The 13,294-nt window shown below is 41.2% G+C and overlaps 1 protein-coding gene and 1 long non-coding RNA gene across 2 annotated transcripts; both read right to left on the reverse strand.

Moving 5' to 3' along the window:
* Positions 1-3,868: 3,868 nt before the first annotated feature.
* On the reverse strand, positions 3,869-5,358 carry LOC125554434. The gene is made up of 3 exons (XR_007304418.1): positions 5,250-5,358; positions 4,306-4,383; positions 3,869-3,949 (listed from the first exon to the last, which is right to left on the reverse strand). It is a non-coding gene; the product is annotated as an uncharacterized LOC125554434 (long non-coding RNA).
* Positions 5,359-6,636: 1,278 nt separating this feature from the next.
* Positions 6,637-12,061, reverse strand: LOC125553233 (beta-fructofuranosidase, insoluble isoenzyme 4-like). Its single transcript, XM_048717038.1, has 9 exons — positions 11,768-12,061; positions 11,609-11,660; positions 10,831-10,954; positions 9,099-9,107; positions 8,130-9,004; positions 7,857-8,015; positions 7,412-7,653; positions 7,218-7,311; positions 6,637-7,133 (listed from the first exon to the last, which is right to left on the reverse strand). Exons 1-9 carry the CDS (start codon positions 11,797-11,799, stop codon positions 6,921-6,923), a joined length of 1,800 nt encoding a protein of 599 aa, XP_048572995.1. The 5' UTR covers positions 11,800-12,061; the 3' UTR covers positions 6,637-6,920.
* Positions 12,062-13,294: the final 1,233 nt, after the last annotated feature.

Consider the following 13,294-nt stretch of genomic DNA (forward strand, 5'->3'; position numbering starts at 1 on the left):
GAGCGGGGAGTAGTAACCGTCTTAGACTCGAGACCAAAAGATCCCCAGAAGTATGCGAACATGACTGAAATGCTCACACTAGTAGAAAACGGAGCTTTAAAACCGGTTCGTAAGGGCCTTTAGTGCCGGTTCCATAACCGGCACTAATTGGTGGGCACTAAAGCCCCCCCCCCTCTTTAGTACCGGTTTGGCATGAACCGGCGCTAAAGTGCCACCACGTGGCGTGAGCTCGCGCCCTGGTATGGGGGACCTTTAGTACCGGTTGGTGTTACCAACCGGTACTAAAGGTTTTTTTAAAAAAAATTGAAATTTTTGGAAAAAAAAAATTGATTATTTTTTTTCAATTTTTAATTTTTCTGAATTATTTGGTGATTTAGTCTCTAATCACCTCTCTTAACTGCTCAAGTGTGGATCACTCATTTCAAATCATCTAACTTCCCGACCGGTCACCCATCCCTCTCACTACTCCAGCCCGAGCATGCTTAACTTTCGGGTTCTATTCTCCTTCGTTTCCAAGTCTGCACTTGTTGTTTTCCTGACAATAGTAAGATGTCAATCCTATTAACCCTCAGGAGTTTAGCTTGAGTATGAAGTCACACATTTCACTGTTTGAGTTTGAAACTATTATTCTAAAAAACAGTAATTATTTAGTAACACTAATATTTCTTGAATAAGTTTGACCACAGTTTGACCATAGTTTGACCAGATTTGACCAAAATTCAAAAAATTGGAATAATTATTTAGTAACACTAATATTCTTGAATAATTATGTAGTAACATTAATACTTCTTGAATTAGTAGTTTGACCAGATTTAACAAAAAAAATTAGAAAAACTTAAATTTGACCATATCTTTTTTTCTTTTGGAATTTGAGGATTCTAAAAAATTGCAAACAGGTCGTAGGCCATTTCCATCGGATGCGGATTTTCGTGCTGAATTTTTTGATATATTATACGTTTTTTTCCGACATCGTATGCAAAAGTTATAGCCATTTTACATTTTCCCTACACTTTTTGCAAAACATGTCCGAATTTAAGTTTTCAAATTTTCCTAACGTGTAGATGTAGTAATATAACTACCTCTCGAAGGATTTTATTTTTTGAAGTTTTTATCATTTTCTTTTGATTTTTTCAAAACTGAAATGGCGATACACTAGGGGGTGTAGAGTTTGAAAATTGCCCTATAATGCCGGTTTGTGTCTTCAACCGGGACTATAGGTTAAGACTCTGTAGTGCCGGTTGGTGACACAAACCGGTACTATAGGTTAGACCTTTAGTACCGGTTTGTGTCACAAACCGTCACTAAAGGTGAGAATGGATTCCGCGCCTATTCCGCGCATGAACCCATCATGAGATCTTATGGGTTTTTCTCTGAATTTTGCTCCGTCCACAGCATCGTGCTCCTACATGATTATGTTGGAACGGAGCCGCCGGCAACCACCCCACCCGGCCTGTGTGATACGACGGTACTGCTTCCTCTTCATCCACTCATCCGCTTCATGGTGAGAACGCCTGATCTTACACCTGTTAGTCAACAGTGAGGTCAACATAATCCAAAACTCTATGCAAATATCAAATGGCAGAATCATTCAGTACGTACCACGTATTATATTCGCATAAACGATAGTAGAGAAAATTGATCTAGTCTATCTTTATGCATATTTTCTAGGAATGACTAGCTCTTCCTATAGTTCTGCACTAAGAGGCGATCTGCACTAAAACTGGTCTTGGAGGGCTAACACAGATGAAGTCAGTGTCTCTCCGGCGTTATATGTTGGTGCTACTAGCCAAGAGCTACATCAGCAAAAAGCAGAGTATTCACATTGCTGGTAAGGACATTCCTATAACTCCAACAGATGTGTATGAATTAATGGACCTTCCAAATATATAGGAAGAGCTGTAAACCTGTTAAGCGCTTATCAAATAGACGGAAGACTTAAGCTGAGTGACCTTGATAAGAAAATTAAAGCCTCCAAAACTCCAAATGATCATTTCATCAGGCGCTTTGTTTTGTATGCTATTGGCACTATATTAGCACCGACGGTACAGGATTACGTCGACACCAAATATTTCGTCCTTGTACAAGACGTCGCAAGAATTCTCAATTTTAACTGGGGATGTTTCACACTGAACCATTTGTTGACATCCATCAATACTTTAAACTATATTGATCAAGTGAATCTACAAGGAAATCTAGCTTTGCTCCAAGTAAGCGCTACAACACTAGTTGTCATTCTACTATTATTTATATGAAGGGGTAAAATTGCTACTCAACCTAGGTTGTCCAAGCTGGAGGACGAAGTTGGAGACTTCAAAAAGGAACTCCAGGTAAGCGGATATTACAACATCAATTTTACCCATGACTTCCTATGTTTTCATCTATGCATTTCATGTTACAGGAATTAAGATCCAGGCAATGGCAAGTTCCCATCAACTCCTGGGTTTGACGCATGGAAAGCACGGACTTTTACTGGAACACCTAGTGCAAAACCCGTGGTGCAAAACAAGGAGTTGGACCAAGACTATTCCTGCGGGGCGTACACTAAAATACTTAACTTCAACTTTACATAACAGTATTCCTGCGGGGCGTACACACTCAAATACATGTTGACATGGGACGGAGATAAAATTACCGATGATTTCACACAGGTCTGCCTAACACTAAATTACATTTGCAATCATGCACTACCTATGCTTCACCGCTATCCCAACCTATGTGTCGCTATCTAATTCAGGCAAAAATACATATTTTCAGCTGGAAAATATGTTCAAGCTTGGTGCATTCAGATTGCAACAAGCTTCGGAAAAAATCATACAAGAATCCTATAACGGTAAGTTCTACACAACTAGCATTTCATGTCATGTAGTTCCTACCCTTCATGATTGAATGTAACGCACCACTATTTCCTCTACAGAAGGACGAGTACGAAGCCAGCATTCCATAGGAACGAAAAGGTGCAGACGACGACGTCACGATTGTCATCAACCCTGATGTTACAAACAAACCAAAGACATCCGGTGCCCCAAAGCGTAAACGTGGACGCCCGAGGAAGAATGCCCCTCCTAGTAATCCAGTGAAACAACAATTTGACACCATGTACCATTTTTTACTGACATAGACATGTCAGACAAGAGTTGGTACATTATAGCTTGTGTTTTGCATCGAAACTAACGCGATACATGGAGCAAACAAATTTACAATTAATAAATCTAGGCCTAAGTCTATTGGGTAACAATACGGAAACAGACGTCCCATCTAGCTTTACTCTAACAGAGTTTTGCTTACTAACTAGACAACTAGCACAACAATGAGAACCAGGCAAGCAGCATAAGATCATCAAAGAACAAACAGATGCTAAACTTGCTCATTGGCAAAATAGGTTGTGCACGCGAACATGACAGAGATGACTAAAATAGGGGCCACACTTCTTTCCATATTTGTGCAGAATGATTATGGCTGAGGCATGATAATGCACTTGTAGCAACGCGTGCAAAGCGGGCCAGAAATTCATATAAAGGAGGCATTCTTCCAAATTGAGTCAATTCTGGTTTTCGAAGATATACTGTACATAATTACTGTCCATTTTATACGGCGACATACATTACCTAAATAATCAGAACTATGTTTGAGGCTCGGGTCATGTACGTCTTGAGCTCCCGATTCACCTTCTCCTCGTCCCACATGAACACCTGGATGTTCTGCACCCACTCGAAGTACCTCACCATCACTCCGCCGGAGTTGGCCATGATGTCCGCTAGGACCAGCACGCCCTTCTCTGCACCATGAACGTGTACATTTCTCTACTATAAGTCAATGTGTGAAATGTGTCAACAAATGCAGCTTAGTTTTGTGGCAAAATGTTGGTGTTCTTGCCTCGTCGGCCTCGGGGTCTGTTGGGTGGTTAGCAGCCTCGATGATGTATTTCGCTTTGATGGCATCAACATTGTCCCTAGGAGAAGAAGATAAACTGAAGATAAACGGTACAATTACAATAGGCAGGTATTGCAGATTTTCTTAACAAACCGAAGTGTCAGACTCGATTCGCAACTTCCATTAGAGATGTCTAGTCCATTCTGAGAAAGCTTTCCATGTTAATTAATGTGTGGACTGCTGATACATACTACGTACTAAATATGCAAGTTCAGAAGATGGTGCGTTCTGAATACTAAAGATAAATGTGGCCAGACAGAATAGTCAGGTTTTGCGAAAAATAGTCAGGTTTTGCAGATTTGCTTAATAAACCAAGGTTTCAGACATGACTATCAACTTCCGTTTTGCAGAGAACTAAAGCAATAGAACACTCACTATCAATGGAACGAAGTCGTCATTGCTGTCACAAATTCCTGTATTTTTCTGAGGAACATCAGCAGCGAACTCCTCATCCTACAATTGCCAAATTTTTATTATCGCGTCACGAGAAGTTCAAAATTAGTAAAGAAAAAAAATGTATAGATAATATAGTCTAATAACATGGAGGATGCTATGCGGTCGCTGTGTACTTGTACTACTTGCTGCAGTACTAATGAGCCCTATAAGAAAATACATAAGCAGATCATTTTCAGTTTGTCTGACGGTTCCACAAGGTAAGCGTGACCGAAGATTCAGAAAGAAAAGAGAGAAGGCAAATGAAATGGTTGGAAAAAAAGGAGTACTGAATTTGCCTCATAACAATCTCAGTACTTGAGCTTTCGCCCAATGCTCGATTCATCGACCGACCAGCCAACCAACCAACTAACTAACTAACTGATAAAGCGCTTCCTATATTATTCTTGTTGATGGTATGAGAACATGCATTGATACTTCTGAATCCTGAAGAATAACGTGCCTGAATGCAGACATATGAGATTAGATGTTCGTGAAGGTTTCTTGCCATCAGCTCAAGCACCACCATCATCATCAGCCGCCGCCGCCGCAGCAGCAGCACAGCGATGTGCCTACTGATGCTAATGACATCATCAAGCAAAGAGAGCCTTCGATGCGCCAATGACATCTTCTGCCCCATCTTGGCCTTGGCAGAATGGGGGGAATCACCCGCCGGCGTCCCTCCCTTTCCTTGGAAATTATTCAGGGAACAAAGGAAGAGTAATTGTTATGCGTGTCTACTAGTAGGTACTAGTAGAGGACCAAAAAGAAACACACATATAGTTTAGTAACGTAGAAAACAGATGGTTTCAGCACGTATTTGTACTGTCGCTGCAGTGCCAATGAGATCAACAGAGGGGGATGAAGGGGGGAGCAAGAGACGGTACGTATCATGTCCTCGGGCAGGATGAGCTGCACTCCGGCGGGGCCGGTGTCAACTGGGCGACCTCGACCAGCAGCGGCGACTGCAGTATAGTTAAGGTCGACGACTAGATGCAGGCGTGGACGACCTACTCCGGCGCGCTGCTCCCCCTCCTCGGCGGCACGGCGGACTAGACCTCTCTTTGTGAGGCCGACGTGAGCAAGGGGACATGGTTGCGCGGGCCCGTGGAGATATCTCCCCCACGCGTGGAGCTCGTCCGGCGACACCGCTGAAGATGCCCCCGCCACGACCACCCGCCTCCTCCACTGAAGATGCCGCCGCCGCTGAAGATGGACGCCGATCTGGTTGAGGACTCAACTGTGAGGAGAGGAGCGGGGAGGATAAGACGCAGGAGAAGCGGCTGAGCCGGCGGTGCAGCGACCCGGGAGAGGAGGAGGCGAGCGGAGAGGGGATCGACACAACGGGGAACAAGCGTGCGGGGCTAGGTTTTCTTTTCCTTTTCTCCCAGCGCTGCACACTAAATTGGACGGATCTACCCTTTTAGAAATTGATTAGCCCCCATCATAATTTTGTAATGGTCCCACAAGTATTTGTAATTTCATGTAATTCTAATATCGTAACTCCTCGTAACTCCTATTTCTCCACCGTTTGATCGCAGTGAATGGATGGCCCCTAAATTCGCCAATTACTGTAACAGTTGTACGTAACAGTTGTATATATATATATATATATATATATATATATATATATATATATATATATATATATATATATATTGTGAAGGTTGATCCGAACCCTGCTGATTTGAAGGGAAGCTATCTTGAGAAGCAGGGACCAACTAGATCATTTGTGTGTCCCAATTGAAAACGAGAACATAGTTTTCTGCTGATAAGTTGGACGGATCTGCTGCTCTTCTGGTATTCTTTTGAAAGTTCTGTTTAGTTCAAAATGGAGTCAATTCCCCTGTTGCTTCTTTTTAAATTTACATTTGGCATGTGCTAACTACCATGACATAGGCACTAATAGTATTTCTTGGCCAGCTAGGCATGCACTATTTGCTTAGATGCACAGCCATGAAATGAAGATGCTTCTTGATTAACCAAGTAACATACAAGCAGGCACTTGGATAAAGAGCGGATATATTGACATGCATCAGCTGAAAAAAAGCAGAGATACAGAGCGATACCACTGATTCATCTTCAGAAAATATCCCAAATTCTGTAGATATGTAGAGAGATGCACCTAATCCATGGATATTATGGAGAATTTAACGTTGCTAATATTGCTTTAACTTTTGAGGTACTCAGTTACAGGTACTATGCTCGATCGTCATGCTAACTGTGATGTGCCTGTTAATGTTCAAACAGAGGAGAAAGATAAGCAGGCCCGACTTGCTGAGACAGCCAAGAAAGATCGTTGGCGACAAGCTGCTGGTTTCTACAGTACTGTTGCATACATACATACATACATTCTTACGTGAACTTTGTGGCATGCACAAGCTCATATTTGTTTATTCCAAACCTCTGCGAATTTAAATCGTTGTTGGCAACAAGCACTATGCTTACTTACCAATTGCAACTACTTCAAAAGTTCAAATACACGTGGTAAATATTGAAATCAACAAGTGCGTGGCCAGTCTTTCAATCACACGTCTGACTAGAATTGCTCTTCTGTGCTAAGCATCGATCACACTTCCACCCTTCATCACATTCACTTGTGCTCTCTTCATGCTCCATGCCCTTAGCTGTGGCACTCCGACCGTGGTACTTCCATTGTTGAAGGCATACATGTGGGTGGCGCCGTTGTCGACAAGCGCCACCGGATAAACTCTGGCCGTGATGCAGATCCTGCCACCGCTGCCGAAGCTCTCCACCGCCGACCGATCGATCTGCACGATGGTGTCCATTTCAGTTCTGTCATCAAGTGGATTGCCGGAGAAATTAATGAAACAAATTTAATCCTCCCAACTCACCAGAGTCCTGAGGGATATCCTTTTTTCATTTTCAAGGTCAAATTCAAAGAAGCCTCCATAGGCTGGTGTGTACAGTCCTGGTCTCAGGGAAGACCTGTGCAAAGCAAAGAAAATGTTTTCTTTTTAGTTTCCTTACAGACATTTATGGAAATCAAGGGTAACAAAAATTAAGTCAAAAAAGGATAAGCACTAACCTTCTAAGATCGGAGCACATGAGGATAATGTACTTTTGCTCTGATTTGTAAACCCTGAAATGCACTGCAGTGTGCTCCTCCATGTTGTCAGAGGCAAGAATAACAAGTCCAAATGGCCCTATGCCACCATGAACCGATGCATCCGCCTCCCGGCACTGCTTCCGGGGGTCAAAAAGCCATGAAGGATCAAAAGGTTCGGCGTCATCGATGGACGTCGGCTCAAAATCTATCTCAATGTCAGCCTGTTATTATGTGCCCGGCCGTTAGTTACAGTTGGTCAGAAATATATATGCCCATTTTCTGTTGCCAAAAATGTACTATCTATAAAGAAATTAATAATTATCAGAAGTTCCTATAGCTTTTACTGCCATGACACTTTTTCAAATAAAAATAATTCTTTGGAAGACCAAGTTAGTTGGTTTGTGAATACTGAATAGGGAACTACCTGGATAGTGTCGATTCCCTTAATCTCAAATAGATCTCCCTTTTTCAGCTCTAGTCCTTGATGGTTGATTTCATTTATTCGAAGGGACTCAATCTCTTCAACTGGCCATTGGATCAACTGCTTGCCATCGCCATCTAACCAAATTGTCCTGGGGATTGACTAAATGTAACACAAAAAAAAATTGGGTTAAAGATGTTACACTGATTTGTTAAATCGGTTAAATTATTATTTCAATATGAAGTAATTACAGGAGCTAAGGGTAGATTTTCTTACATGGATTCCTGCCCAGCCTTTTGCAATATCATCTGAATAACTATCTGTCTCGTTACTCCAAGCCCATATGACTCTCCTGCCGTGTTTGGAGTCAAAGAATGATTTTGAAGCATAGAAAGTACCATAATCGATCCTCGTCCACAGCCGATTGTCATCTTGGACGGTGTCTGGCACAAACTCATCACGTTTGAGATCATACACCCCAACTATGTACATGTCACAGGAATTGATGCTCACTTTGAGGACATGCTTGGCACCACTTGGAATTTCTGAAGACATGTCCAGTCCATTGTTACTTCCCGGCACTACGGCGAAGAAATCCAGGCACTCCCACATATTGAGGGCATTGTTTGAATACAGCGGGCGTTCAATTCTAGTCCAACTCATAAAGTCTTCACTCTTGTACAGAAGTGCAGTACCGATGCCGTTCACCTCAGCACCAACTGCTATTCTCCATAGTCCATCCGGTCCAATCCAACCGGTTGTCGGATCCCTGAAATGGCTCGAGTTCAAGCCTGGTATGACATGTTGGATCACTGGGTTACTGCCTACTTTGGCCCATTCCCTCAGGTACGGATCAGAACGGTTTTTGGGAAGCGCAATGTTTTGGACCTGATTCGCCTTCCTGTCGATGAGACCAGTGTATATGATGACCGGTTGAACACCAAATAGAATTGTGGCTGAGCCGGTCCAACAACCGCATATGTCACTTGGGATATCCGGTTTGATTGCCGGTTCAAGACCGACCCAGTTGATGAGGTCTGTTGAAACCGAATGGCCCCAAACCATGTTCATGAGGGAGTCATTGGGGTCAAAGGCGCCATCGGGGTTATACTGGTAGAATTCATGGTAGACGCCATTGTAGTACATTGGTCCTGAAATTTTTATAAAAGGCATTATAAGATGTAGAATGATGTAATTTCTTCTCCTTTTTATTTATGTAAGTGTTTGCGCCTGAGGTATTCATACCACATGGATCTTTTTTGTTGTCGTAGATTTCCAAGGATCGCCAATCCATCAAATATATGAAAAAAGTGAGAGAATGTCAAATAGAGGTACAATTAATAGGATATGGTTATTGGTAAAACAAAACCAAAGATGTTCTATATTTCAAAACAAATCCACTACTTCATTACTTCCGTATGGGTATAACAGATCAGTCTAATATTTTTTTAAAAGAGATCTGTCTAATATTATTTGGACACATGATGTGACACCCTAGTTTCGTAGTAGAACATTTTTATTTTATACTTTCTGATATTGTTTGTTTCTTTTTTCTTTTGTGTGTATAATCAACTAGAAAGATATGTATTTTTTCATACAGCAAAGATACATGGTTTATCTCTATGTCATCGATTTTATTTTAGATACACATGACGTATATTTTTGGTACATGGTTCTAGGCGCACCCTACATAACATTTTCAATTTAAAATAAAATAAAATAATCAAACAATTCTTAATTTTTTAGGGCGAACATCGTCTAAGTGTTCTACTCACGTGTGAAGTTTCGCGAAGAAATGACTTCAGTGTTCATTTGGGCGAAGAAATGACTTCAGTGTTAATAATTGGTGCTTATAGCGCCAGTACATGCTGCTGAAGCTCACGCTTGAGCTATATTGGCAGCGGTCCATGAGCGCATTTGAGCACAGATTTTAGACTGCTGCATTGACTTTGACCATTGACCATGGACGTTAATCTTTGACTTTTTAAAAACAATTGTGACCTGGAAATGAGTTCATAAAAAATTGGAGAAAAAAATCTTGAATTTGAAAAATGTTTGTAAATTTGAAAAAGTTTGTGAAAATAAAAAAATAGGACTTTGAGAAAAGTTCATAAATTTTTTAATAACGAATTTGAAAAAAAAATTAGCTCATTTGAAAACTTCATGAATTTTAGAAAAGTTCACAATTTTTTTTAAAAGTCACGAATTTGGAAAAAATTAATGAATTTTTAAAAAGTTCATAATCTACAAAAAAGTTTTTGAGTGCAAAAACAACTTGTGAATCTGAAAATATCACGAATTTGAGAAGTTCATAAATTTGAAAAAGTTCATGAATTTTAAAAAAGGAAAAGGAAAAGGAAAACAGAAAAAGAAAAAGAACGTACAAAAAAGGGCAAAAAATCTAGAAACGAAAAAAGAAAAAAAAAACAACGGGAAGGAGCTTCCCAGAACCCACCCATTGGGAGCTACACAGAAACATGCATATATGGGCTGGCCCAAGAAATTTAGCAGAGGGAATGGTGGTGCGTTGTGTAGCTTTTTGCCTATAACCGGCGCTATAGGTATCAAATAGGAGTTGGCCCCAAACTTTATACGAACAAAAAAAGTCGAGAAGGAAAGAAAAACACAATAACAACGGTCGATTATTTCTCAACCCACTGAGCTCTATGCGCTTCCTTATTTTTGACACAAAAACAGTTTGTGATGATACTACTACAAAAATATTATGTGTATTTTAACAAGTATATTATCCCCTAAAAAACAAGCATATTATTGAACATTAGCACACCAAATTAAGATCGGCACTTTTTTTTCCCTTCTCCGGTTAGGCAAATCGGTAACCAATCAGATCTCTTGCTTTTTCTTGGACCAATAGCAAGAAAAGCACAAACAAAAGTGAACAGATGACCCACAAAATGAAACAGAGAGGAAGCCGAAGAAGGAAGCAGAGAGGTAAACAGAGACATAAACAACATACCGTTCATCCAGTTCCTGGGAGGCTGGAAGTGGTAGGCAGTCCTGTACCTCTCGCTGACAATGGAGGGGACCTTTGGAGACTGGGGGTAGGAGAAGCCTCTCTCTCCATTGCTGCAGGGCCATGCCTAAGAAATTTTGGGGGGCCAGTGCGAAAGCCGAAGTCAGGCCCTACTTACTTATGCAGAAACAGAAATCATTGCCAGACTACGGAATATTTCCAAAAATCATACCCAGTGCTATCGTAGCAGCATATTCACTGCTAAATCTCATGAGAATATCGATCCGTCCTGGGGACCATTTGTTTTGCTATTTCTAATGCACTACAAACACTAATTTGTATACACTTATTGGAAACCTACTATAGTACTACCACTGTTTCTAAATGTAAGAATTGAACTGCCAAAACGTCTTACATTTATGAACAAGGGGTGTATATTTTAATATGAAGCTTAAAGAGCAGCATAATTAAGATGGCCATGCTCTTTGTCATTTGACCAAGTGGTTACTAAAATTTTGGATTTTCTGATTCTTATTTTCATGGTGCAGAGCAAGTTTCTTTAAAAAAAATTGAATTTTGTAGCATGCGTGGCTCCTGCTGATTGAATATGATTGATGCTTCTAAAAAAGGAAACCTGAGCACAAGTGCAAAACACATAAGCTGACTAACAGCATGAATGAACCAAGTGTAAAAATGAATAGAAGGTGAAAGCAGACTGTCTCAGAGTTACTGAAGCGCAGACAGCGAGTAATTAACTGAAACAAGAGTTACTGGAGCTTACCAGGCTCTGCAAAAGAATGGTGGCGCAGAACACACAAGCAAGTCGAGCGAGCCTGCAATCAATCAGGCAAAACATTAATTCTGTGAGTGACAGAAAACAAAACAGTCGACTGGTTAACTGAACCTTTCAAACAATTAATCGGATGATGGATGGACTTACACTGTGAGCAGAGCACACATCAGCATCATCATCAAGGCAGCAGCAGCACAAAGGACCAACACAGACACACATGCATACAAGTCAGTCACCTTCCATGTGGCCGGGAGGGAGGGGAGAGGTAGCTAGCTAGGAGTGAGGAGTCCCTCACCTTCCATGGCCATCGCCATCCTATCTCCGGCGCGGCGGCAGTCCTCCGCCTCTCCGCTTCTCCTCCTGCACCGGAGGAGAGTGACAGAGATAGATAGACGGAGGAGGGAGTTGTTGAGCTGTTTCTGTCCGCTCAAAAATATCTATCTGCCTTTCCCCTTAAAAAGGATCTACGGGATCTGTCTTTCCCCTTAAAAAATAAGTACCAGTAGGCCTTTTTTCCTGCGCACAAGGGCTTTGTCGTTTTGCAGTGTTACTGTTAATCATGGGCCTAGGAAATATCGGGTCTTGTAGCTGCTGCATGTCGGCAATGATAGCAAAAATATCAGTGGTGGTCGGCAGCATAGTAGCTACCTCCATTTACCAGGAGTTGGGCTGTAACTCGTACTCCCTCCATTCCGATTTACTTGTTGTGGTTTTAGTTCAGGGCAATTAGTAGACTTAACACTTTACACTAATGTTTGCATCTTTTGAAATTTATTTCAGATCTTTTGACGATGTGCGCAGCGAGAGGAGATGTTTCCGTCGACTGTAAAGGCGTCTGTGGCGACTTCGTGAATCTCAAGTTGATGTGCCGGCTCAGTCTTTCGAGGATGCTCATAGGGATAGGGTATGCGTACGTGCGTTCATAAGGATGAGTGTATGTATGTAGGTATGTATGTATGTATGTATGTATGTATGAGCGTGTGTGTCTGTATGATGTTTAAAAAAAGTTGTTGCTCCTTCGTTTCTGTTTTACTTCATGTATTAGCATTGTCTTAAGTCAAATTGTATAGAGTTTGACCAAATTTATACAAAAAAATATCAACATTCTTAATATCAAATCGGTACAATTAGTTTCATTGTAAAATATATATGTTTTTTAATATCACAGATGTTGATATTTTTCAATATAGAGTTGATCAAAAACTTGACATATGACAAATTTAATACACAAACTAAAAGGAAACGAAGGGGAGTTAGCTAACTATACTATAGCTCACGGCGAGCTGTAAAAGAATACTCTCTCTCTCTCTCAATATAAGTGTCATTGATTCAGTGTCAAAAACTTACTTATATCATGGTGAACCTTTTGGTTTTCTTTCTGGTACATGATTGTAGTGTGTACTGTAGCACTCATGAAGCACAGTTAGGGGAAGCATACGTATACTCTGAGAGGAAGCATAGATGTACTTCTTGGGGAGGCAGAGATGGGCTCCGGCTCCGCTAGGCAGCAGCAACAGCATCAGGAAGCTCCGGCCAAGGAGCTGCAGGTCCTGTCGTCGACGGCGTGGGACGTTGCCATGGAGCGGTCAGGACCAATCATAATTTGGATTTCCTTTGCGGATGTTTTGTGCTATTTTTAGGGATCCTGTTGACAAATGGGTCACATCTGAAATG

This window comes from Triticum urartu, chromosome 4, assembly GCF_003073215.2.
Source record: "Triticum urartu cultivar G1812 chromosome 4, Tu2.1, whole genome shotgun sequence".
In the NCBI taxonomy this organism is placed as follows: Eukaryota; Viridiplantae; Streptophyta; class Magnoliopsida; order Poales; family Poaceae; genus Triticum; species Triticum urartu.